At 44.1% G+C, this 27145-nt stretch overlaps 1 protein-coding gene across 4 annotated transcripts in view; it reads right to left on the minus strand.

Moving 5' to 3' along the window:
• The window catches only part of LOC137423410 (uncharacterized), a 190368-nt gene that overhangs the window by 8697 nt on the left and 154526 nt on the right, over window positions 1-27145 (minus strand). For all 4 annotated transcript variants that reach the window (XR_013622858.1, XM_078774220.1, XM_078774222.1 and 1 more), the window contains one exon: window positions 11254-11311. Coding sequence is in view for 3 of the 4 variants with exons in the window: in XM_078774220.1 (XP_078630346.1) it covers window positions 11254-11311 (58 nt within the window). In the remaining variant the exon portion in view is untranslated. The remainder of the gene's footprint in view (window positions 1-11253; window positions 11312-27145) is intronic.

Raw genomic sequence — 27145 nt, forward strand, 5'->3', positions numbered from 1 at the left:
CAAAACAAACAGAACAAACTCACGTACACCAAAAGGATGGAAATTGCAGGCAGGAATGACAGGAGGTGGATGGCTGGAGGAAGGCACGGAGCTGGCTGGAGCTTGATCCCGCACGGGACGTCGGGCTGGACCTCGACGGCCGCCGATCCTGTCGTGTGCGCGGGGTAACGGGTCGGAGCTGCTTGGTGGAGCCAAGCCAACGCTGCTGGTGGGGGGTCTGGCGTGACGGGTTCTCTCTCCCTCTCTCACTAACTCCAGGACTCTTTCTCTCTCTTGGTCCAATCTTCCTCTCTTGCTTAGTCCAACCACTCTTTCTCTCTCTCTTGGCCCAATCACTCCTCACCACCGACAACTCGACGCAACCAACGCAACCACTCGACGCAACCACTGACCACCTCTGACGACCAACCCAGCTCTGACCAAAACCACACAACTCAACTCTCCGCAACTTCTTGCGCGCGCGCCTTTATAGCGCCTCTGGCGATTAAGCTGCCGGCTTTGAGGACACGCCCATCGGTGTGCTCACCTCGGCCCTGGTTGGTCGCGCGACCCTCTGGCTCCGCCCTTGATGACGACGGGCGGGCACGCCTTTCTTCCCCGACCCGAGCACATGTTCAATGGTGGTTTTGGGGCGAAAACAACCCACAGCTGTAACAAACTGGCAAACTGCCCAGTGCAGTTGGCAATGGAGACTTGGAGGGGATGTAGCTGGAAATTGAGGCTTGGCAATGGAAGTTTTGGGAGTGGGAATGGGGAATGAAAGGAATCTATCTATTTCACTTGGTGCAATGGAGTGTCATTTTAATGGAAGACAAAGCCTTAACCTATACACAGAATAAGGAAATAAACTACTGAACAAGGGTATTATAGTGTCCTTCAATGTATGCTTTATGGAATTAACTACCGGAACGCCCTTTGACCTTTATACACACTGGAGCAAGGAGTGCTCAGACTAAACAATAATTCATAACAATTTACAATACAATACAACACAATAAAAAAACACAATCCTCATTTCCACAACAATATATATATATACACATATATATTGTTGTGGTTTTGAGAACCCACACTTGCTTGTAAATATCACATCATTAAAGGTTAAAGGTAGCACCCCATAGTTAGGCCACAAGCAACACGTAGGTCACCATAGGACTTCAGTTATTTCATTAGTATGTGTATAGATAAGGCCATGTTTCCAATAGTTGAATCTGCGTTGTGTCAATCAAATAAGGAGTAGGCCCCATTCCGTCCATTTTGACAGCCTCCCTCTCCAAGCGACGCCATTAAGCGCGCCCTCCTGTCTGTGCCCCATGGCCCTCCCAATTTGGTACGCTCCTCAGCCAGCAGCAGCCGCCTTCGCTGCCCGTGAGCTTGCTCAACACCGCCATAAGCCACGAGGTGAGGCCCGGAAAAAGGGGGCGGAGCACAAGAATGGAGGTGTGGCCACGTCAATCCACCATCAGGGCGGGGCCGGTAAGCGATGACCAGCCAACCAGGGCTGAAGTAAGATCGCCTGATAGGCGTGGCTTTTGGGCTGGCGGAGCGATCGCTGGTTCACTTATAAAAGCGCGAATGCAAAGCCCTTTCACAGGACTTACCAGGGGACTTATGCAGCGGCACTCATTAAAGAGGACTTGTGGGTACATGCGCTTGGCAAAGGACTGATGAGAAGAGCTCGCCTTGAGAGGACTCGTTGAAAGATTGGTGTTGACAGGACGTATTGGGAGAGCGCACATTACAACGAACTCATGGGTACATGCGCTTGATCAGAGAGGGCTCGTTGGCATTGGGAGCTCAAAGCAGGACCTTGGAGAGGGGGCGTTTGGCGCGAGTGTGCAACTATTACGTACGCTAGTACCAGCCTTCCCCCCCCCCCCCCCCCCCCCCGTCATTATAACTGTCCGTTCGCGTTACACTGAAGAGCTGCCTGCCGGGTTTCGTCCGCTGGACCGGAGCCTGGACCGGAACGGAGCCTGGACGCGCTAGTGACCATCAACCTGTTCCACCCTACCATCTAAAATCCCCGCGTGAGGGTGTATGTGAGACTGGCCCGTTTGTCCAGGGAATAAGATAAGACTGTTTAAGGCTGCCCTATGTGCTTCTTCTTCCTCTTCCTTGTACATTCCCTTCTTTCGTTTCCTCTTCTCCTTGTACATTTGTAATAAATTGCTTTGTTCTTCCTATTTTCTTGGTTTCCTCTCCATCCAATCGCATCAGTCTTTTCTCCAATTGGGTAAGCGTGGCACGATCGCAACCGCTATAATCGGGTCGAGTCACCTGTTAACAGCTCGGATCGCGGATTGCTAACCGCTCGGCATTACCCATCATATCCGTGGTTCGAGCGGGAGTTATTCCCTCGTTTCCGGTCGGCATTAGTAATTAGGTAGTAGTGAACCCCTAGGCCTAACAAACCCTACTTAATGCCGCGCCGGGAAGGACGTTATAACTTCCAGGACTCGCGTCGGCAAGATAAAAGGACAAGGGGATTAACCCCCCCTTGATAAGGGGAGAGCCGATGTCCGAGATCCGTAACAATATATACATATTGCTACAGTTTTGAGGTTTGTACAGTGAGCTCAATAAAGGTTAAAGGTTGCCCCCCATAGATAGTCACACAAGCAACATGTAGCCTCATTTGTCGTATAGTTATTTCTTAGTATGTGTGAGAGTAGGCCCTTTCCAGTGTTAATTCTGCATTGTGTAAAGACAGGAGAATAGGTCCTACTTCTGCAAACCATTCTACCTCTATAGGCGGAATCCATTTTGCTACCCATTGGTTGTTCACTAGTCGAGTTAACACGAGGTAGGCCTAAGAAGGTGGGGGCGGCGTTGAGGGTCAGGGCGGAGTCAAGGCAGAGCGGCAGAGACGATGACAGTAAGCATGAGCCGCCAATCAGGGCTCAGAGGTGGTGGCGTCAGAGGGCATGGTGAGAAGAGTCTGGTGAGTTCCAGAAGGTTCGCGGGGCGTGCCTATATAACCCGCTGCGCAAAGCCCTCAACAGGATTTGCAGAGAGGGAGAGGACTGCAGCAGGGAGGTAAAGGACTGAAGCAGAGGACTGCAGCAGAGAGGGAGATGACTTGATGAGAGAACTCGCATTGTACCGCTTGATAAACTTGACCATCGCATGAGAACACGCACGCTAACCAACACCCAGTGAATTGAGGAAGAAGAGTTGGTCGCTAGATATACGCGGGCGCAGCCAGGCGCATTTATAACGAACTTGCGCATTTCAGCCAAGCGAGTGAACGAGGCTGAGTAACCGCCGGCCGCGATAAAGTCCACCCCGATATATCGCTTTTGCTCGAGAGACGCCCTACGTGGCCCTGCCTTCACCTACCTCCATCTTCACGGACGTGCCGGGGACCGTGGAGAGCTGGACGAGAACCATCCTTGGATGCGCTGGGGAACACCTGCCCGTCTGCAATACCCCGTGTGAGTGTGAGTGAGAGTGAGAGTGAGACGGGCCCGTTGTCTCTGGGGTAATTAAGACTGTATAAGGATTTCTCTGTGTCTCTTCGTCCTGAACTGTTTATACGTGTAATAATAATTAAACCTATCTGTTCTTCCTTTCTTCTGAATTCGATCGTCTTTGTGGTTTCATCATTGACTAAGCGTGGCACGAATAAGATCGCTTAAATAGGGTCCATTAATTATAACTGCGCGGATCACGTGGATGCAAACCGCTCGGCGTACCATTACACGTGGTTCATGCGAGGCTTGTTTCCTCGCTTCCAGGACAGCACGAGTACTTAGGTACGAGCGAGAATTTGGTCCCGAAACCCTATTTGGCGCTGTCCGGAAGGGACGTTGCAAGCCCCGGTTCCGCCAGGCCCAGTAAAGACAAGGGGATTAATCCCCCCTTGGTAAGGGGAAGAAGGCCGGCGAGAGAACCGCAACATTTGGTGTCAGGAGTTTGGGATAGGACCCGAAGTGCGCTTAACGCACTCAAATTACGAGCGACCGAAATTTAGTTTTTAAGATCCAAAAATTAAATTCGTGCCATGGATAGTCAAGGCGGTCGAATGCCGGTGCGGGTAGAAGATAAGATAGATGAGGAGAGAGAATCGATAACCCAGGACCCACGGGAAGAATTGGAAGAGGACAGTGACGAGGGGCCGGCAGTAGGGGTAGAGAATGGCGGCACCTCACACGTGGCGGTGGTAGCCGAGCCCGCGATGCCAAGGTACATGCAACTATTCCTGACCCAAATGAAAGAGATGAATGCGAAAATGGACGCCCAAGGTGACAAAACCACGAAAGAAATGAGGGAAATGAAGGACGAAACCCGGGAAATGAAAGAAATGATGGGCGCCCAAAAGAATGACATAAATAAACTAAATGAAAAGATGGATGCTCGAAGTAATCAATTGGAAGAAATGGGGGACAAATCCACCCGGGACATTAAAAACATGGGTGATCAATTGGACGAGGTGAAAAAGGGGCTGGGAAGCAAAATGGACACCCAAAAAAACGAATTGGGAAAAATGAGGGTGGCATCCAAAAAGGAAACGAAAGAGATGGGGAAGGACATAAGGCGCAGGTTGAGCGAGGAGGTCGCAAAGGGACGCGACGAGGTAACGCGGAGCGAGGAACGCAGGGAGAGCGGGGTAGAGCAGAGCGCAGCCAAGTTGACCGAGGGGATAGACATCGCGACTCGGGGTGTAGAAGGGCCGACGGCCGCCGAATTGGAAAATAAAATTTTATGCGCGCCGGTGGTCGTTGAGCTAGAAAAAGAAATGGTTATAATTGAAATTGGGGCGTAAGAGACGGCAGAAATAGTCAGAAATAGGAGATAAATCGCGGGAGGAAGAAATGGAATTTGCACAAAGTCTGGATTTGCATTGTGATGTCGTGCTTCCTAACAAAAATGAAGGTTTGCAGGTGGTGCTGCCGCGGAAGAAGGTCCTTAAGGTGAGCAGGAGTGTGTATTGCGGGAAAGGATTTTTGGTGCGCTTGGGATCGAGACGCAACCCGGGTGCTCGTGGTGCGATGTGTGAGAGCGAATGGCGCACGTGTGCGAGAGAAGTGTGCACCGGAGCGCGAGTGTACGACAGAGTGCGTCGAAGGAGAGTGTGAAACAGAGTGTGCGATGGCCGTGAGTGAGAGAGGATGCACACCAGAGCGTGTTGCAGAGAGTGTGCAGGAGTGCACACCAGAGTGTGTGATTGGGTGTGCAACAGGAGAGTGCAAACCCGTGGGTAAGTGTGTGCTTATTGGGTGTGTACCGGGAGAGTGCACACCTGTGGTTGTTACTGAGTGTGTAACAAATGTGTGCGCGAGGGTGTGCGATGGCCAATGGTGTTACGGAGTACGTAACGGAGGGGTGTACGTGAGGGTGTGCGGTAAAGGAGTGTGTGGAGGAAAAGTGTGTAAGGGAGTGTATGGGGGGGCGCTGGAGCGCCGTGGTGTGCGAGAGTGGAATGAGTCGCGAGTGGTGAGAACGCGGCCTGAGCATCGACGCAGACCGGGGTAACGTTTAGCGCGACGTATAGCCGATGCGAGCCCTCGGTGCATGGTGTGCGGCAGGGATCGATACCGCAGCGGTCTCAAAGAGTGGGTGAGCTGGCACCATGGCCGACTTCCAAATTCCTGTCCTAACCTACAAAGGCCCTATCCTGCCCATCAGCGGAACAGCCGTGCCCTCAGCCAATGATGCTACCCCACAGTGTTTTGCTGCATACAAAGAAAGAATAACAATTTTGATTGCTTGGCCAATGCAAACAGCTCAGTTCACAAGATTTTGAAATTAGCAAACCTTTCAAGCTTCGCATTCTTCACGAGATAATCAAGGAGGATTAACCGTCCCGCATATAATGTGTACAAGACATGTTTGAAGTACTCCAGGTAAGCACTTTACTTGATCATATCTTGTTCACCGACTAGGCAAATTTATGGAATTTTGTCAGGACATCACAATTGAACAACTGAGGATTGCGTCGCAGAAAAAGGTAACTATTTGAGGAAACAACAGTGCGAGGAGGTACCGTCTGATTTTCCATGGCGCATGAGAAATGCAAGTCATGAAATTAAAATTTTATTTAAGCTATTCTTTTTGAACAAAAAATATATATCTTGGCTTTGAGGAGATGAGCAACAAGAGGGAATTATTTTCATCAAATGACAAAGCATCAAAGAAGAATAGACGAGGGACAAGAGGGAGTAAGGAGGAAGCCAAGAAGTGAAACAATAGAAAACAGTTCACCAGACCTTGGGGTGGGCGAGAAGCAGACGTTGGACCACGGCCTCCTGCTGAGATGCCAACAAAGCGGCATTGACTTGATCGCATTTCAAGGGAGCAAGATGGGAAGCAGCTACAAAAGCTCAGAGTGAACTTATACTCGATGATACTTTGGACAAAGGCCCCAAACAATGTAATGAGCTCTGAGGTTCAGAATAGACTTGATTGCTACAGAGAATATAAAGGTGACACCCAGCCTACCGAAAACATGTTGTGACAGGCCTTAAAATTTAACAAGTAAACGGGGGAAGTGGAAGGGGGTACACAATAGCTGATCCATGTGGAGGGTCAATGAGAGCATGAGATTTTCCTGCATGAGGACATTTCTAAGAAGCTAACCAATTACATTTTCCACATCTGCATTTATTCTTGCAATACCCAAGTAAAATCTTTCTGCTCATCTCTCCTCATTGATGCAATTGCCTCCCAGAGTTTATTCGACATTTCTCTTCTGCCAATCTCTAAATATAACACCAATGGACAAACTCGTATTTACAAGAAGTAGTGTCTGTCTACATGAGCTAATGATAAGGACAATGTTTCTCAACAAGATGTTCATAAAGGTATGCCAACTGCTGCAGGAAAAATAGGTGAAGAGACATTTCGGGTATGAGCCATTCTTCGGTGCAAGAGTTAGCCCTCCTGCTTTGAAGGTTAAAAATGTTTTTACAACAAATCGACAATAAATAAATAAATTGACATTACAAAAATAGTTCAGTGAAAACACTGCAAATGTTTCGACGCAAAAACAAAACAAAAAAATTCAGTTACAAGTAACACCAACAGCCAAACGAGACCACACACTGATAGGTAAACATTACATTGCTCCGAGAACACCAACGTGTATCAGACTTGTAATATGCTGCTGCCACCTAGCGAGCGTTGAAAGGAACGACCGTGCCAACCTCGACAGAAACATCACCAAATCATGCACTCACTCCATTGCCAAAGTAATTTTGGGTGTAATGGCCACGCCAAGGCATGGGTGTAAGGGCTGCACCACCACTACCGCTGTATGAGATCACATCATGCATTCTGATATGCAGAACAACTCTTTCATTCCTCACTTCTTCAGTTTATAGTCCCAACAGTCTTCCAGAAGTTGTTCTGTCTCACTCTTTCCACGAGGGATTAAAGGAAGCAGTGCACAACCACGTCGTCATCCCCACTTCTGACCAATGATCTTTATTACCCCCATTAACCTTTCCTAACCCAACCGTCTCACTTGCTAGTTTCAGTGCTTCCTCCCATCCTACATTTCCTCTTTTCCCGTTCGTTCATTCCCTTGATGTTTATCCCATTGTCAGTTCGACCTTGCTCTTCCATGGGCCTCACCCCTACTAAAAAAATAAAAATTATATATATATATACATAATATATAAACTCGAATGGCACTCGGTAGAGCGCATACGTCCGCCAGGCTGAACAGTTTACATTTTGTATACCACTGATGGGTCAGATCTGGATCTGGACCGGAACCAAAATCTGATCTCCTTGTTCTTGTCACTTCCCCAACTCATCCACAACTTTTTGAAATATCATGATACACGTCGCTTTTGGGTCTTTTTGGGGTTTTGAAAGTGCCAAGATGGTGATTTGTGTTCCAATGTATTCAATTATATAATCCAATTAAAATTAAACATTTTAGAGATTGCCGTAAAAACTTTTTTGGGAAGTTTACCACCACTGATGCACAGTTTTTAACACCACATTATTTAACACATTAAATTAGTTATTCTGCGTGTTGTTTGTGTCCTTTATGGCACCCCTAAAAAAACAAGCTTCATGTTTGGAATGATTTTCGATTTTCTTTGAATGCCAGACAGGCAGACAGACTAAACTAGAATGGCACTCTTCGACATCGCAACATCGACCGATAATGCCTCCACCCACATTATTACATCACTATCAAAGGTAACCGGAGTTGCTTATTACAGCGGCACAATTCACGCGCAAAATGTGAAACATCACGACACACACGACGCTAACATGGAGGGTTTCCAGAAACTGAGGAAGGGGAAAGCGAGGTAAAGGGAAGGCAATCTAGCTGGAATCTCGGTGTTATCGCAAACATGTTTTCATATTGTTTTGTGCAAAAATTTTATCGTAGCGTTACTCATGCACTCGAGTTACGTAATTCAAAAAATGCTATAAATGACAGGCGTGCACAACTCCAAAAATGTGCAAACACGTGAAAAACGTGAGCTTCCTGTACTGAAACTGCAATACACGCCATTAACAGTGTGGTGACGTCACACGCCAGGAAATGGTAATTTTTTTAACATTTAAATACCATGTTTTAAAAAAATAGCATTAAATTCTACACATACTTTGACTAAACGTATTGCAATGTGTACACTTAAAAAAAAAAAAAATCTATCAGTCATGATGGTCCCAATGCCGGGGCACCATTGGAGCCATTGATAATTAGAATATAATTGAAACTCAACATTTATTGTTTTTAATACTGATTTTTTCTCTATCTTTTTGACTGCACCGCCAACTTCTAACTTTTTTTGCCAATAAAATGTGGTTATAATACATCAGAAAATACGGTAATTGATTAATCAAAAAACAAAAAATACTGTTTATGCCAAAGCACGTGCTCACTATTGTACCCAAATTTCAGCTTCCTAGCTCAAAGGATGACAGATATTGCCCGGACAAGCAAACAAACAAATAAACCAGAAAACAGTGAAAATCCATAACACTATATAAATTTTCTACTCTCTTTTAAAAATATCAGAACTTTGATTATATATTTTTAATTCGTCTTTGAGAGGACATTGTGGAAAATCGCATCACATAATGCATAAAATCGTTTGAAGCTCCTGATGTGAAAACTAAAGCACCTACAATAGAAATGTATGCAGCGATTCATAGGTATGAAGATCAGACATTTGATGATGCGAGTGACTAAAGTGAAAAAAAATTCATTTTGAGCAATTTAATCGGGCAGCACCCATTGCAGTCTGTTCAAAGGAAAGGTGTTTTTGCGAAAAAGCATACGACCCCTGCGAGGGACAGTGGACTGACCAAGAACAAAGCCTGTTTTTGTTTTAATTAAACAAGGCCATTAATCGTCTTTAAAAAGGGTGTTTTAACAGATCCAAACACCCAGTTTTCATTCATGCACTCCCTTGGAGTTTGAGAAGTATGCATGCAAAGTTTGGGGCTACAAGGTTTCATGGTTTGGAGTTATGGAGGAGACAAACACACACTGCCTTTTATTATTAAAGACTAGCTGAAAGCACCCAGCGTTGCCCAGGTTATTTTTGAATGAATTTACTACTCTAATTTAGCTTTTTTTTTTTTTTACTCACGGCCGTAGAAGATTGACTACTATAATTCAGCTCAGCTTTTAATTGCGAAATGGGCCCAGCCCGGCCGATGCGGCCTCGACCGGCCTTGCCACCTAGCCTATAACCTTCCCGGGGCCCGTCCCGACATTTTTGGTTCTTTTTGAATGAATTTACGACTATAATTCAGCTTTTACTCATGGCTGTAGAAGAAAGACTACTATAATTCAGCTTTTACTCGCGGCCGTAGAAGAATGACTACTATAATTCAGCTCAGCTTTTGATTGTGAAATGGGCCCAGCTCGGCCTCGCCACCTCGCCTATAACCTTCCTGGGGCCCGTCCCGACATTTTTGGTTCTTTTTGAATGAATTTACTACTAAAATTCAGCTTTTAATTGCGGCCGTAGACGATTGACTACTATAATTCTATAGAAGTCACTACTACTATAATTCAGCTCAGCTCAGCTCAGCTCAGCTTTCCTCCTATCTTTCACCGTTCAGGAGATTAGCTTGCGCAGACAAACAAACAAAAACTTTCTTTTATAATATAGATTATACATACTCGTACCAAGTTTGATTTAAATCCCTTCAGCTATTTTCAAGTACACTACTCACAATAAGTTATGGATATTGTTGGAGTGAGTTTATTTATTTTTCTGGGGGTTAGGGTTATGGTATTGAAATCAAGAATGCTGTGTTTTTTCACACTCATTAATAACCATAGAATTAGGACCAACAACTTTTTTCAACATAATTAATACACAAAATCAACCACACCGAAGAACCTGCCAATATCCCTAACTTATTGTGAGTAGGGTGTCATATTTTACCTGACATGACCTCTGACCTTTAACAACAAAATATAATTAGTTCATCTTTTCATCATACAGACATACATACATACATACATACATACTTGTTCCAAGTTTGACTTGGTTCCCTTGAGCAGTTCTTAAGTTATCGCGGGAAGAAAAACCTATTACAGACTGACCTTTGACCTCCTGACCCCAAAATCAAATAAATAATCTCTGCATCATAATATACTTTTACCAACTTTGGTCAAAATCCCATCACCATCTCAAGTTATCACGGTAGCAGGATTTTTACCCATGACCTCTGACCTTTGACCGCATGAACCCAAAATCGAATCAGCTCATCTTTACATCATTATACAAACCTGTACCAAGTTTGACTTAGATCCCCCAAACGACAAAACAGACAAATTAGAAAACATAATGCCTCCAGCGACTTTGCAGCAGAATTAGCACTGAGATGGCGAATAAACTCAAACTTAAGCTTTACATTGCAAGAATAGTTGGTCTAACACATTTACTCAAAAGAAAACAGCAATGTCCCACATACTAAGGTCAGTCTCACATTTTTACTATTGAACCACAATATTTTTTTGCCAATTTCGGATTATGCTGCAGCAAAGAACACGAATGGTTAATTTAGCATCTTACGTGGCATTTCTGGCTAGCTTGGCTCGAGGGAAATGGATTTATACATTCAAACAACTCAAATATGAGCCTGGGAAGGTGATTGTCATTTTGAAGTAAGGAAACATTCAATTTCATAAGAAGAAAGGAGATGGACCTGAAACTCAGAGCCTCAAGTTCCATTCCCAAAAGCAAGTTTAAATGGAGCAAGGTATTTTTATTGGAAACGGCAACAAATTGGTACAAGTTCAAGCGGATAAACTGAGCTCACGTGGATGATGATGAGACGAGAGTCGACAGTGGACAAATGGCAGGATCAGCGTTTACCTCTGGAATACACACACAAGCACGCACAGTCATGGTTGCTCTTCATAGCTCAAGACGGCCGTTGAGATGTAAAACACAATATGGGAACGTAAACTGTTTATAGTGCGGAAACTGTGGACCAGAGAACAACTACACACTAAGATAGCAAGCAGTGAAACCTCATATCAAGTGATATCAAAAGGTGGCCAGACCACTTGCTTGCAGGAATTTAATTTGTTAGCGAGCCGGCGATAACTGGCCTACTCTCCACAAAAGACACCCTGGGATCTTTAAAGTCCACAGCAACCAGTGATGGGAGACGGGACATCCAGCTTAACGTCCTTTGGATGGATGGTGCACACACCTTGACACCTTGCTTGTGAAACGCAAGGAATAGAGTGACCGTTTACATCAGGGTTGAAATGGAGCTCATCTTGACAGCTGAAATGTGCACACAATATACTTGTAAGGCTCAAGCTATCCTGCCAGTCCACAAGCACGCACGGTAACTCCCAGATAAACGTACAGCACAAGATAACGTATTCAGTTTGAAACTTTAAGTTAAATTTTCAAAAGAAACAGCATGCCAACATCTAACCAATTTTTTCCCCTTACATTTCACATCTTTTTGTGTATGTATATATATATATATATACCACGTAGTAAAACTAGCTTCCTATGGGGGGGGGGGGCGAGGGAGAGGGGTTGGGAGGAGGTAAGTGGGGGAGGAGAGGGTAGGACAGATGGTGTGGGAGAGGGGCAAATACATTTTGTGTTATTGATTAAAATTGTAAGTAGTCCCCCTCCACCTCGCATGAGAGGGTGGGTGGGGAGGAGTGGAGGTGAATGAGATTATTTGTGCCCATGACCTGGCCCAGGGTACTACCAACACGTATTCAAAAATGTGGTTGATATCGGCCTAGCCCTGTTTTTTCTACGATTTTCAGACGTAAACACAAACACAAACACACGTCATATTTAATATGGTACAGGATATGTATCCTTGCATCTATTTTATGGTCTGACATGAAATGACCGAATAGCCAACTGCATTTATAAATCCACCCTAAAGCATCAACATGTGGTGAATAACTTGTGATTGAACCATAAAAGAGAATCTCGGTAGACTTCAGAATATCAGAGAAAAAGGATATTTTTTTTTTATAGAATGGGGTTCACGAAAGCTCTTCTGTTGGCTTTGTGCCAACGGGATCCTAACGAGGGATCCCAACGAGGAAATACTGCAAAATCCTTAAAATTACAGTAAATTAAAAGTCGACGTGCCCCATAATAGCAGTCATGATTTGATTCCTATTTTGATATCTTTATTTATATATTTAATACTTTCAGTAATACGTATTTCAAACACAATCAAAAGATCAATACAATCATGAAAATGCCCCAGTAGAAGAATGCAGCCAATCTCAATACACGTAATCAGGCAAATTCATTCTATATTTGGCAGGGAAATCGATTGAAGATGGGATTTTTTTTTTTCTTTTTCGATAAAGCATATGAAGTGAAAATTCAGATCTAATCCTGAGTTTTTGAAATTTTATTAGCTCCACACAAAAGCATCAGCAAGATTAATATACTGCCGAAGCTTGAAAGACCAACAGATAGAATAAAATATGTTGACATCCACACCCACTGTGAAAGCAATTACAGAGTGCTCGACAGACAGAAGCAGAAAAAGAAGTTAAAGCAATAAATTTCACACGAGCCGGCAATGGATTATTGGAACTGCCTAACAGCACACCGCACCACTCCCCTTTCGACGGCAGTACATTATAGGTGCAGCAAAAAGAAGCAAAAAAAAGGAAACACTGATAAAGTGTGGGGTAATTGCTGTTATTTGTCAACCGGCCTGGGCAGCCCATTTGCCATGGCAGACAGCAGAAGCAACACTTTACTGTGACATTAAGGTTGCATGGTGAATCATTCTGCAACCCCCAAGGTATAGCCAGATGCCCACAACAGAGTCCGGCAATAAGCCGTCCAAACAATTGCCTCAGAGGTTGCGGCCAATATGCGGCCCAACCAGTGTAAACGATTCAGGTGGAGGTACCTCAGGTGAAGAGCACGCGAACAAAATGGATTATTTCGATGAAGTAAATTAAATGGAGAAAATTCCAACAAGTCTCCACTGCAATACCGAAAAAATGGCAAATGTGAGCTTCCCAACAATGCATCACATTTGTGTGCTTTTGTGCACTGGAACGTTTACAACCTGGTGCATTGATGTGAGAAGTGAGAAAATAGAGAGAAAAACGAAGTGGGATTGTCTTTGAGGAAACGTGGGACTACAGGTTCAAATCCCATTTCCCGTGTCAATTCGTTCATTCTCGAACGTCCTTGTCCTCATCTTACGATAATTCACCAAATGTCCGTCCGTCTGTGTCTGTCTGTCTATGTCTGTCTGTCTATGTTCGAAGGTACCGTAAAAACTGCTGAACCGATCGCAACGATATTTTGGGTGGGTAATCCTGGGATCTCCAGGAGTATAATAGGCTATTTTGTTATTCCAATTTCAGCTTTGGTCTCCAGCATTCTCAGGTTTAGACTCCCGCATAACATTCGCGTAACGTTCATTGTGACGATGTTTCCATTGTGACGATGTTGTTTTCCCGGGTGCCGCACAAACGGCTGCACCGATCGGACTCGGTGACCTCGGACAAAGACCTTTTATAAGGACACGGGTTGAATCCCTGCTTGAGAGAATTCCAACCCCCTCCCCGCCATCACGGCCGTCTCTCCAACTCACAATCCCACGAGATATGCGGAAAGGACGACCCAAAACCAATATAAACATCATTCGTATATAATCATTAAAAGTAGATAATGACCTCGGCCAAAGTTCAAACGCCGTTTAATCCCCACATGAGAGAATTCCACGTAACTATTTGGGCGGTGTATATGCTAACAGATCGCTGTCTCCATCGATCTTGCCAAGGCTGTAACACCTATCGGCTCAAAATCCTTTTAACTGTTGATTTGGCAGTTTTTACAATGAAGGAAACACGTATCGGGAGTACATACGACATCGGGAGTACTAACTGCACGCATCTTCAGTATCAAGCTTAAATCTCTCATGGCGGATCTGAAGAGCGGAATTCTTGGAGAAGTGGTGGGCTACTTCGGCATGAAGGAGGATCAGAGACGTGGAATCCCACACTGCCACATCCTGCTGATACTTGCTCCCGCATGACGTTATTTTCCCGGGCGGGTACCATTGTTAGTGTGCAAAATGTACAATCTCCTCCGCAATACTTTTGATGCTGCAGAAAGTGCCATAGAAGCCAAATAAAGACAACAAAGGATGTTGCCCCAAATCCATTTTGGAAAATATTGTTACGGCCCAGGGTTCGGGTCAATTATGAGGGTGTTAGCCTCCGTTCCTTCCTGAACTTACCGGACCCGAGGCTGCCGCACACGAATAACTTCGTACTTCGGGAGGTTGCGAACCAGCAACTACGAACGCCAATTGGATCCGTCGTGCGATAGCAGGGTCCAATCGTCCAACGCCGCTTAACTGTACAACGTGACGGTTTCAATCAGGGAATGTACCCTCCGGCAGTGTACCACTTTTGTTACTGGGTGAAAATTTAGACGGCCCAGCAACCGTTGGTACCCGCCGGGCTGATGCTAATTTTGTTACGGCCGATTGCTACTCTGGGTGCGAGCGATGGCGGACCAATGAAACAAAGGACATTCAAGGACAGTTGGAAAGGAAATGTTTAACGATTCAATTTATTTACAAGTATTTACAGTGAACTTATCGATTGTAAAGAAAAAAGGACAAGAGGCAGAAACGTAGCTTATTCTATTCCTTTTGACGATTACAGCAAATAAACAAAAAAAGGGCACTCACACATTCACGGGGAAGGGGAAATGAACGTTGGGATCCTGTTCGCAAAATGGTTACGATTTTACTAGGACCTTGTTGTGTCCACTGCAACAACCTCATCTTGTCTTCACCAACGAGCACCATGCCAGCAAGATGGCCACCCCCAGCATGAACACAAAGAGGCAAAGGCGATCCCCAGCACAAACATAAAGAGGCAAAGGCGATCCCCAGCACAAACACAAAGAGGCAAAGGCGATCCCCAGCACAAACACAAAGAGGCAAAGGCGATCCCCAGCACAAACACAAAGAGGCAAAGGCGATCCCCAGCACAAACACAAAGAGGCAAAGGCGATCCCCAGCACAAACACAAAGAGGCAAAGGCGATCCCCAGCACAAACACAAAGAGGCAAAGGCGATCCCCAGCACAAGCACAAAGAGGCAAAAGAGATCCCCAGCATGAACACAAAGAGGCAAAGCCGATCCCCAGCACAAACACAAAGAGGCAAATGCGATCCCCAGCACGAACACAAAGAGGCAAAGGCGATCCCCAGCAAGAACACAAGCAGGCAAAAAGCGTCGGGAACTCGGCAGAGTGAGTATGTCGGGAACCGTGCAGGTAAGAGTCAGTACACGTGGAGAGAGCACGTCGTGGCCTCGTGCAGAAAGTCAGATGAACACGTGCCAAGTGAAACCGGCAGGCAGAGACCTGAGAGAGGGTCTGGCCAAGAGAGAATCAAGTCTGCCAGGCCTTTTTGTCTGGCCCTGGCGAGGGTGGGGGGGCTGTTTGAGGGTCTTTTCCAGCCTCCCGATTGGTGGAGTTTGTCACCCTGCCACAAAAGCCCTCTCGGAGGGACTTTTACCATGACACTCTTTGGCGAAGGGACTTCAATTGTGACGCGCTTTGGCCCCTATGGGACATAAGGCTGCCTCATCTCGTGGACTACAGCACGACAGGTAAATTTGAGCACGCACTTGGCTGGCGTGCTTTTGAGCCTGCATGCACTGCCTGGCAAATTATCCCCTTATGAGTGGAGGGCCTTGCTTCCCATCTCGAACACATAACGACATACTAACCCATATAAAGGGAAGGGACTAAGATAATGTTCTGCTATGAAATAACTATTCTAAGGGACCTGTATGGTGGATGTCATTACTTCTTCGCAGTTTCCCAAAACCGCAACAATATCAATAAGTTCTCAGCTGCATTCCAAGCCACCAAACAGAATTTACATCAGTGAAAACCAAAGAACAAAACAAGAAGATGTCATGCAGAGCATGATACTTGCAAAATCCACCACTCCCCGCAAAAAAGGTGACATGGATACATCAAATTGTCTTTTTCATCAAGATTAAAATTGACGAATTTTAAAACTCGGGTCAATCGGATTTAAATAGACGATTTTTCAGATTAAAATGGATGATTTTGGAAATTTGACCTTCAGTTGACCTTTGACCTTTTGGTATCAAAAATATTTGGTTTCCCAAATTCAGTGAGGCACTATGGAATTGCTGTTAAATCCTCAAGAGCAAATTACTCCAGGGGATTTAAATTGAAAGTGAATGCTGGTTGGTTGACATTACTGCAGCAACCTGTTGGTGTGTGCACGAATACACCCTTTAAACAGTGCATGTTCCACTCATACAGAGTGGCTTGCTTCGCCTGATCGTGATTACGCCAATTGGAAAAATAAAGAAAGTAAGCATTTCAAAGTGTGAGAATTGATCGAGCCAGCCTGGCATGGTGTTTGAGCGAAACAATTGTTTCACCTTTTAAGTGGTGTTATATTACCAATGCTCTCGACAGAACAGAAGATTTTGTGGGAGGAGCAGGATGATGATGTAGCAGCCAATGATGAGGACAGTAGCGAGAGAAGAAGCTCCGATAGTGAGCGCGTTGTTGCAGACCATAAGTGTGGTGTACAAATAATTATTTCAAGCCTAATTTTCCTTTTCTGACATTTCTATTCAATAGTTTCTCTGTTGGACTTGGTGAACCTTAAATGAAGGTGTGCCTTGCATTAATAATTATTGTTTTATATACTTTTTATAAAGAACTAGAACGATACCTCTGTGACGTCAACCGATATGCCTCTGCCCACATTTCAACATCATTATACATATTTGTACCAAGTTTTATTTAAGTCAATTGAGCTGTTCTCAAGTACCACATTTTTACCTGATATGACCTCTGACCTCACCAAAATCACAAAACCACCTCACTCCTCAAAAATATAATCAGTTTCATCTTTGCATCATAATATATACTTACACCAAGTTTGGGCAAAACCTTATCACTGGTTCACAAGTTATTGCGGTAACATGATTTTTACCTAACGACCTCTGACCTTTGACCTCTTGACCCCAAAATCGAATCAGTTAATCTTTACATGATCATACATACCTATACCAAGTTTGACTTGGATCCCTTCAGCCGTTCTTAAGTTATCGCGAGAACGAAAACCTATCACGGTTGACAGACAACCAAAAAACATAATGCCTCCGGCAACTTCGTCGGCAGAGGCATAAATACATTTTCATGATCAAAGTACCCCCAGTTATGAGGAAACTTTGAAAGCTACAAAATTAGTATAATGCCAAAAGTAGCCCCAACCATGCATGGGGTAATGTTGAAAACAAGAAAAAAAATTAATTGCCGGGGCACCTTCAGCACCCGGCGATGCCGCTGTGAGCACATGGAGATGGAATTGGGAGGAATCGGTGTACAATAATTGAATGATTAATTGTATAATTAAAATAAATAAATAATCATAAAATAATTAATGTATTAATCAATTCACTAATAGCATACGTAAACCACCACCGTTTCATCCAAATCTGCAACTTTTTGAAAAGTAACTAATCGACAAATTATATAATACAATTGATCGATTAATTAATAAACTAGATGGTGTTCATGGAATACTAACCCTGCAGTCAGCTTGGTGCGAGCAAACTTGTTTTTGAAGGGTTTAAAAAAAATAATTTGATCCAATATGGCTACCAGATCACGTGAGTGATATCATAAATTTATATTCTCTAATATAATTGTTGGGTAGATCACGCTCAAGAAATTTCTAACATCTAGGAATTGTCCTTCAAATTATGACGTCACAATTAAGGCACCAATGACGTCATCGTTAACACTTATTCCCCATGCGGATTTCTTTACAATGGGCCACGTTTCAATTTTTTCCATGGACCAGTTTCAGAGACAGAGGTGTAACATTTTTCCAAGATGGCGTCCATACCACATGACCTAAGACGTCATAATTACGATTTAAAAAATTAAACAGGCAGAGGAGCTCCTGTGGGAAAATTGTGTCAATCGGACTATCGGTTGCCGAGAAAATGAATATTAAAAATGCAGACACGTACACCACACGTACCCAACGAATTGACCTTTTTTTTTTGTATACTGAATCGAGGCTCGTGAAAGAGCTAACATTTACTTCACAAACAAATCGACCAGACAAACAAAATACACAAAAAGAGGGAGCAGAAGACAAGATGGGGAGAAAAGGGGAAGCACACAAACACAACATCCGAGAGCAGGGAGATGTGTGGAAGGGAGAGGGCCCGGGGGAGGAGGCATGGGAAGGGGGGGGGGGGGGGAGGGAGAAGTATAAAGCACAAGGACACCAAGGACTTCCAGGACAGAAATTGGTATTTCAAAAAGTGGCATTGGGGTGAAATTAGCGGGGGTAGAAAAGATCAAGGTTTTGGATGGGGGAAGATAAGAGATGGTGGTGAACAGCTGTTTTAAAGACTTGGAGGGTGGAGTGGGATTGAAGAGAGTGGGGGAGTTTGTTCCAGAGGCGGGAGAAAAGAGGAATGAAGGAGTGAAGGTGAGCAGAGAGCCTTGATTTTGGCAGTTTAACCAAAAGAGGGTTGCAGGCAGATCTTGTGCGACCTGTAGGAATATTTGCGGGACAGAGCCCAGAGAGAGCTGGGGGGGCAAGGCCAGAGAGGAGTCGGTAGAAGACGGAAAGACCACCAACCTGCCTGCGGTGAGTGAGTGAGAGGCCCTTGGAGTTAGCTTCATCGCGGGAGATTCCAATGATTCTGAATGCTTTGGTTTCAACAGCGCGAAGGCGAGCTAGGTGTGAGGCAGGAGCACCAGCCCAGAGGGGAGAGCAGTATTCCATTGAGCTGCGGATGAAAGCCTTGTATGTGGTGAGGAGCTCAGGTGTGCCAAGGAAGGACTTCGCACGACGGAGGATGCCCAGTCAGCGACTGGCTTTGGAGGCCAGATTTTAAATGTGGTTTTTCCAGGAAAGATCATGGCAGATAGTGAGACCCAAAAGCTTGAGTGACAGAACTTCTTGGAGAGGATTATTCAGAAAGTGGATGGGAGGGTTGTCCAGTCGGTCTTTTCGGAGAGACATCGTAAGAGTGTGAGATTTGTCAGGATTGAAAGACATGTTCCACTTGTTTGCCCAGTCTGTGATTTTTGTCAAGGTCTGCAGAGAGTGAGGAGGCTGCAGACTGCCGATCTGAGGGATGAAGAATGGAGCGACAGAGAGTAGAGTCGTCAGCAAAGAACCAACCCTGCTTTTCGCTTTGTAAGTGCAAGGTAATCAAAAATACCCTTTTATAGCCAAATCACTTGGCAACTGATGTCCAAATATCAGATTTCTAACTCAAAAGGTGCCTGAGATATTGCCGAAATGAGAAAGAAAATAGCATAATTCATAAATCGATAATAACCAAGTAATTAATCAATTAATTGAATAATAAAAATATATAAAAAACAGTTTTGCCAAAGCACTTTTTCACCACTGTGTCCAAATTTCAGCTTCCTAGCTCAAAATATAGCTGAGATATCACCTGGCCAAACAAGAAACAAAACAAATGGAATGAAAACCGAGTACGCCCTTTAGGTGTCGTGATTCATCGCCTGGAGATGGAATAGGCAGAGTATATGCAGAGTACAACAACCAAGAAAGAAAGAAAGGAAGAAAGGAAATAAAAGAAAGTGAAAATGACGCTGCATGAATGACATCATGCAGTGCCTGGAGATGGAATAGAGAGAGGAGTACAAAAATGTGACAAAGTGTCAAACTAGCCCCACTTTATGGGTACTTCTCCAGTCTGCATTGCCATAACTTTGTTACAAGGAACGTTTTATAGCATTTTCCATTTTGGAGAATGGTATATCAGTGATGTAAGCCAACATAAAAAATGTGTTCTCAAGGAGCATTTTATTGAGAAGTTAACAGTTAAACATAAAGCAAGTGTTCCTAAGGTAAGGCGATGAGTTAGAGTTATTGCAAGGCTCGATCTCTCAAAAAGGTGGCAGTGATTAATAATAATCTTAAAGCCAGCGAGTGATGATGGACATTGTTCAATAAATTTGGAGTAGAAGCTTTGACCGTCGTTAAATAAATGGAGAACATGAAAGATGAAAATGCACAAAGGGCGAGCCATGAAGGAACAGAAGTATAAAGGGCGGGAATGTTGAAACGGTCCGAGAACTCTTCGTTAATTTGGTGTCAATTGATGAAGGAAGCACAAGTGACATGTTCTCTTTATGGCTTGAACATAGAGTTCCCTGTTCCAAGATCCATGCAGTTTATTTTGGTCAATCGCATGCTCCTCATGATCAATCAAGAATATGATTGTACACTTGCTGTCTTTGCAAATAATTTTCAAAATGGGAAGGCCATTTACTCATTTTGAAATGGTCAGATGTTTTGTCACAAAGGAATGAGAGATGCAAAGTTTGCTTTTGAAAAATCTCAAAAACAGTTACAGGGAATTCTAGAGCAGTGCAATATTTAGATTGTGGATCGAAAGTTCCTATTATGGGTGTAACGGTAAGTCTGTCGAAATATGCTTCACAATACATGCCTTAAATGGAAACGCAGAATACTGCATACATCATCATATCTTGAAAATCACAAAGCATGTCAAATAACACGTTTAGTATGCGATTAACAGTTTGTCAAACTGTTAATTACATTCTACACACCAGTCAGAAAACAGATGGCATCACTGCCCATGTTCTCAAGTCCTGCTCTGCTGTTCGTCTTTTATCGCTGCCCTATTCAGTCTGTCCTCTTTTGGCCACCTCTCATTGGTCTGGAAGTCAGAAAACATCACTCCCATACACAAGAAGTGTTGAGATGGAGAGACGGGGGAGGGGGGGGGGGGGGGCGGGGAGAGGGGAGGGGGGCTGACCAACTCTACAACCTGACCAGTGAGTTTGTTTCCAATTACAACCAGTAAAGGATTTAATCATCGCTTCTGATGTCAAGGCATTGCTGTTCTCAAACAAGCCGATCTCTGACCATCACTTGCGGTTCCGGGTCTGCTGAATGCTTTGGAGCGGCTCAAGTTTTCAGAACCAAATCTATCATCCTTGTTATATTTTAGTTGGTGTGTGGTTGGTTGTGTTTTCGTGCAATTTTCCACATTTAACCCAGCTTGTTGTGGTGTTTTGTCAAATTTGTGCCAAAGTGTGTCTAATCTGCTCACCAAGCCCTTAAGCTTGCAAACACACCAATTATGGCCGTGTGCTATATCTTGAGTTCTCTGTCATGCTCAAACCACATATTTTCCCCCTCCTCACTTAAAAATGATAATCAATTTTCACACCAGAAAATCATAAACTCATTCTGCCTGATACTTCCTTCCTTCCATTGTTCTTTATCTCTTCCTTTCTCAATTGCACCAACATCCCCCTTTAATTACATTTTAAAATGTTCTTCTGGCCTCATTTTCTATCAGGAACACCACGTGTATTCCTCTTCTGTTTTTACAACGTTTTCTTCACAAATCTGTCCAACTCAAGTTCTCTGGTCGATTGCACCCACCCCCCAGCCCCCGCAACTACAGCACTACTTTCTCTGTGCCTTTAAAAAAAAACAAATCATTCATTTCACCCCTCCCCTCCCCCATACCTACAGCACTACTTTCTCTGTGTCTTAATCATTCATTTCACTCCCTGCCAACAATAACTCACGCTTGGTAATTAAACCTGAGATGCAGGTTTAATTGAAATCGCAATATAGGACGATGTCGCGGGCCATCCCTTTCACGGGAAGCCTCAACTCATTCGCGACCAATATCAAAAAAGTCCGCCCGCAGCCTCGATGCGATTCACGGATCACGATTCACGGATCTCAGTCAACGGAGCATCTTCTCTTCTGGACTTGGTTATGACTAACTTCCCTGAAAATGTCTGCTGCTCTTCTTCTGCTCCAATCGGCTCATCTGATCATGTGCTTGTTAAAGTGGACATCTCTCTGACCATTCTCAGAGAGCCTCCTCAGCGTCGACGAGTCTGGCATTTCACTCAGGCCAACTGGCAAGGTCTTCAAGCAGCCATCAATCATCTGGACTGGTCTCCCATCTCTACCGCTTCTGACATCAACTCATCCTGGGAATTCTTCCAAAGTAAATTGCTCTCTCTCATGCACAGATTTATCCCATCTCGTATTCAGTTGTCATACCCTTCCTCCCGTCCATGGTACACGGAATCTTGTGGTGAGGCTATTGCCCAGAAACAACTTGCTTACGTCTCCTGGAAAGCAAATCCAACGGAAGGAAATCTCATTTCCTTCCACAAACCCCGAAACAAGTGTGTGTCCACCCTCAGGAGAGCCAGGAAACAATATCTCTCCGTTCTCAGGACAGAACTCTCTCATCTGCCTCCCTCTTCCAAATCCTGGGGGCATCTGGTCAAATCTGTTTCTGGTGTTTGTTCCCCCTCCATTAGGGTGCATCAAACGCCCCATGATTTTCAAAAAGTTGTTGTATTTTAATGTCTATTCCCTCAAATGTTACACTTGTTGGTAGAAGTATGTATGCAAAAAATAGATGAAATCAGAGGTGGTCCTGGGTGGCCACCGGCCATTTTTATATATTTAGGGCCATTTAGGGCCACAGCTAAACTACTTTACAAGATAATGTAAAATTAACTACAAGATAATGTAAAATTAACCATTATACCTATATACAAAAGTAAAGTCCTACTTTTACTAAATGCCTAATATCAAACAGTTAAAACAACCTTACATGTCAATGTAAAATTAACCAAAATCGTTCTTCATATTACAAAGTTATAGTACAGTGTTGTAGTATTGTACTTTCATTGATTAAAAGTTTGAAAATGTATTAAGCACAACGCCAATGTCACTACTCCAACTTTGCTCGTTTCCGCAAATTTGGCCTCGCTTTGCGGTCACATTCAACCACTTGAAGAAGATTTTGGAAGTGGTCTTCTCTTCTTGCAGTTGAGACAAAATCAGTTGCGAGCTTTACTGCTCTCTCCGCAGGGTCATTCACAACATTAAGCCCATCCACAATGGACTTGGCTGCCTTGAAGTGCTCATTGTTCTGCCAAGTGTCAACATCCTCTGTTAGGAAGGTCATATCTAGGTGAAGAAGGTTTACTGTAAACCACGAGTCCTCGTTCACAAGATCAGCCAGGGTTGTCGCTTCTGTAATTTTTGGAAATGACGGTTTGCCATATCCAGAACCGTAGCGGTGTTTTGGAGTGCTTGGCATTTCATCTGGTTGTATGGCCAGTAACACATCTGCAAGGGCACGACGATCCTTTTGAGGAATTGCATTGCTGAACAGTGCCAAAACAACCAGTTCTGGGGTTAAATACCACAAATGTCTATCAAAGGCTTTCACAGCGCTGACTGAAATGGTTGAGTTGACAGCTTTATAGTTGAGCAGAGTCTTGTAAAAGCACAAATCAAACCATGGGGCATTTGAAGCAGACTGACATATGAGCCACCAATCACAATAAATATAAACAACAAAAACAACAAACTCCTTCAGTTTTTTCTGTTGATGTTGTGTTGTTACAGTTCCTCGAGGTAGTAGAGAAATTTGCTCTTCAAGTAGGCATATTTTGATGGAATAAAGAATCTTTGACATCCACCTTGCTTTATGCATGGCCCCTGGTCTGTGGAGTGTTCCTTGTTTTGTGACATCATCATCGAGGACTACCTGGCAGAGTTGTGCCATTTCCTTGTAGTCTTCCCTACAGTATGAAGCGCTTGTGCGGATTGTGCTTAAAACCTTGTTTTTGCAGGATAAAAGCAGCTGTTGTGCATAGTCATTGTACATGGAAATGTCAATTTTGGTTAAACTTTCATTCTTTGCATGCGATATGCGTTCCCAATTCTTCTGGAATTTTTGGAACAAAGATACTTCTGGAGACTTTGATGCCTCAATTTTGAGAACGTCAAACACATGATCCAGGATTACCTCTCCAACATGATGGCGACATGCACACCACAGAAGAGCACGGTCCAGTTTTGATTGAATGGTAACACAGGCAGCTGTAACGTGTCCAGTGTTTGATGCTGTTGTGTCAAAACATAAGTTGACAACTGATTGTTTGCACTTCCATGAATGTAGATACGTGTAAGTGTGCTCGGCAATGATGTCACCTGATGACCTATCACTTCCAGGAGGATATCTAGCCACCCCCAGTAGCTTTACATCAGTGGCATTCCCAACCAACACTGGCAATCTTTCTTCCTTGACATTCTTGTTTGTGAGCGTTGGTATCTGCTTGCCATCCCAGTGAAGTGTTGCAGCTGTTGGGGCGATCCAATTTTCTTGAATATCTTTGGCGATAGCACTTGTTATTGATCGTCGAGCCTTATCAGCAGTTGAGTACGACTTGGCCACACGACGTGGATCACCTCCTGCCTCTTGAATTACAGCTTTGGTGAGCGCAACCTGTTGAACAGGAGTTATGTTTAGTCGAGTAGCAACAGACACAACTGAATGTCTTTTCAGAATATCATGAGGAATAAAGGCAGATGTACCTGCATATGTTGATCTGTGGTGACTACGCTTCCTTTGAAACTCTGGAATCGCCTCTTCTTCAGTTTCTTCCAAGCTATCTGCAGAGTCACTATCATCAGAGCATACAGAACTAATTGTCATCTCTTGTACACTGGATGATTCATGACGTTCTCATCTTGAAGCTTCCGCTAAGAGGCGTTTTTCTTTTCTATGATCTTTATCAACTTTCTTCTTGTCAACACCACCAAATGAGGCTACTCTGTCAGATTTCATTGACTCTAAAAATACTCTATCTTCCTCATTCTTAATGTTTGTCATTGCATCTTTTGTCCATACACCAAAGGTCTTATCAAGACGTTCATTCATGGTTTGCAACTTAGCCAAAGTGCTTGGAGATTCTCGGCGAGAAACAGGTATTTGACGCAATTTGTTATTGTCATTAAGAAGGTCAAGTATTAGTTTGCAGCATTGATGGTCTGAAAGCATAGGAATATTTGCTTTAGTGTAGAATTTTTTCAGCTGGATAAGGACGATGCTGGCAGATTTCCATTTCAGTGGCTGAGTTTGTTTGCCTTCACATATTTCTTTCTGGATGTACCACATCACGCATCGAAGAACCTGCCGGCAAGTTGGGAGGCGGACTCCTGTCAATGTACCATCTGCTTCTGTAAAAGCATTGCCAAGACCAAAAATGGCACTTGCTAATCTGGTCTTCTTATCTGCCATCTGAAAGAAAATAAAGGATATTATTAGACTACTAGTATGGGACCCACGATTAGACCTCCGATTTCATTCATGTAAAAATACAAACTAATTATCAAACCATCGTTTTTTGCATAAAATTGTTATATTTGTATTCCTCTCATCAAGACCTTCAATTTGATACCAAACATGACTAGGTTTGGGTGTAAAATAACAAAATCAAACATTTTTACATAGTGCGGCCCCGAAAATGGCCCTAAATATATAAAAGTGGCCGGTGGCCACCCAGGACCACCTCTGATTTCATTTATTTTTTGCATACATACTTCTACCAACAAGTGTAACATTTGAGAGAATAGACATTAAAATCCAAGAACCTAAGGGCGTTTGATGCACCCTACCCTCCATCCCATCCCTCACCTCAAAGGGCCACACAGCTGACTCAGCACGTGAAAAAGCTGAATGCCTCAACTCTGTGTTTGCCTCTAAATCTTGTGTCGAAACCCCATCTCTCTCTGTACCCACCGTACCCAGTCGTACCCAGCTGCTCCTGGACTCTGTGTCCTTTCCTCCTGACAAGGTGGAAAGGTTTCTGTCAACCCTCGACTCTGATTCTGCAACTGGACCTGACGGCATCAGCCCACAGGTCCTAAAATCCTGTTCTTCCGCTCTTTCACTCCCTCTCTCTGTTCTCTTCACCCTCTCTTTTGCTCAAGGTCATCTGCCATCTGCTTGGAAATCTGCCAACATCACCGCTTTGCACAAAAAAGGTGCAAAAACAGATCCCCGCAACTACAGACCAATCAGCCTTCTCCCAATTATCAGCAAAGTCATGAAATCCATCATTGCTTCAGATATGAAATCTTGCCTCTTCTCCAATGGCTTGATCTCTGATCAATTTGGTTTCAGACCTGATCACTACTCTGGACATGCTGCTTCTGCTTTCTCAACAATGGATGGAGGTCCTCAATGCCAAACAGGAAATTAGAGCCGTCTCCCTTGACATATCACGTGCCTTCGATACGGTCTGGCACCCACTCTGCTCACCAAACTCTCCTCTTTTGGTATCCATGGAAATCTCCACGCATGGCTGGCAGACTTCCTCTGTAGTCGTAGTCAACGTGTGGCCCTGAATGGGTTTCTCTCATCATCTCTTCCTGTTCAGGCTGGAGTTCCCCAAGGCAGTGTTCTGAGCCCTGTGCTTTTTCTGGTCTTCATCAATGATCTCTCTGACTCTCTTGAAAATCCTCTCTATGTCTTTGCTGATGACTCTACTCTCTGTCGCTCCATTCTTCATCCCTCAGATCGGCAGTCTGCAGCCTCCTCACTCTCTGCAGACCTGGACAAAATCACAGACTGGGAAAACAAGTGGAACATGTCTTTCAATCCTGACAAATCTCACACACTTACGATGTCTCTCCGAAAACACTGATTGGACAACCCTCCCATCCACTTTCTGAATAATCCTCTCCAAGAAGTTCTGCACTCAAACTTTTGGGTCTCACTATCAGCCATGATCTTTCCTGGGAAAACC

Source organism: Myxine glutinosa, chromosome 3, assembly GCF_964187855.1.
Source record: "Myxine glutinosa chromosome 3, kmMyxGlut1.1, whole genome shotgun sequence".
Lineage (NCBI taxonomy): Eukaryota > Metazoa > Chordata > Myxini > Myxiniformes > Myxinidae > Myxine > Myxine glutinosa.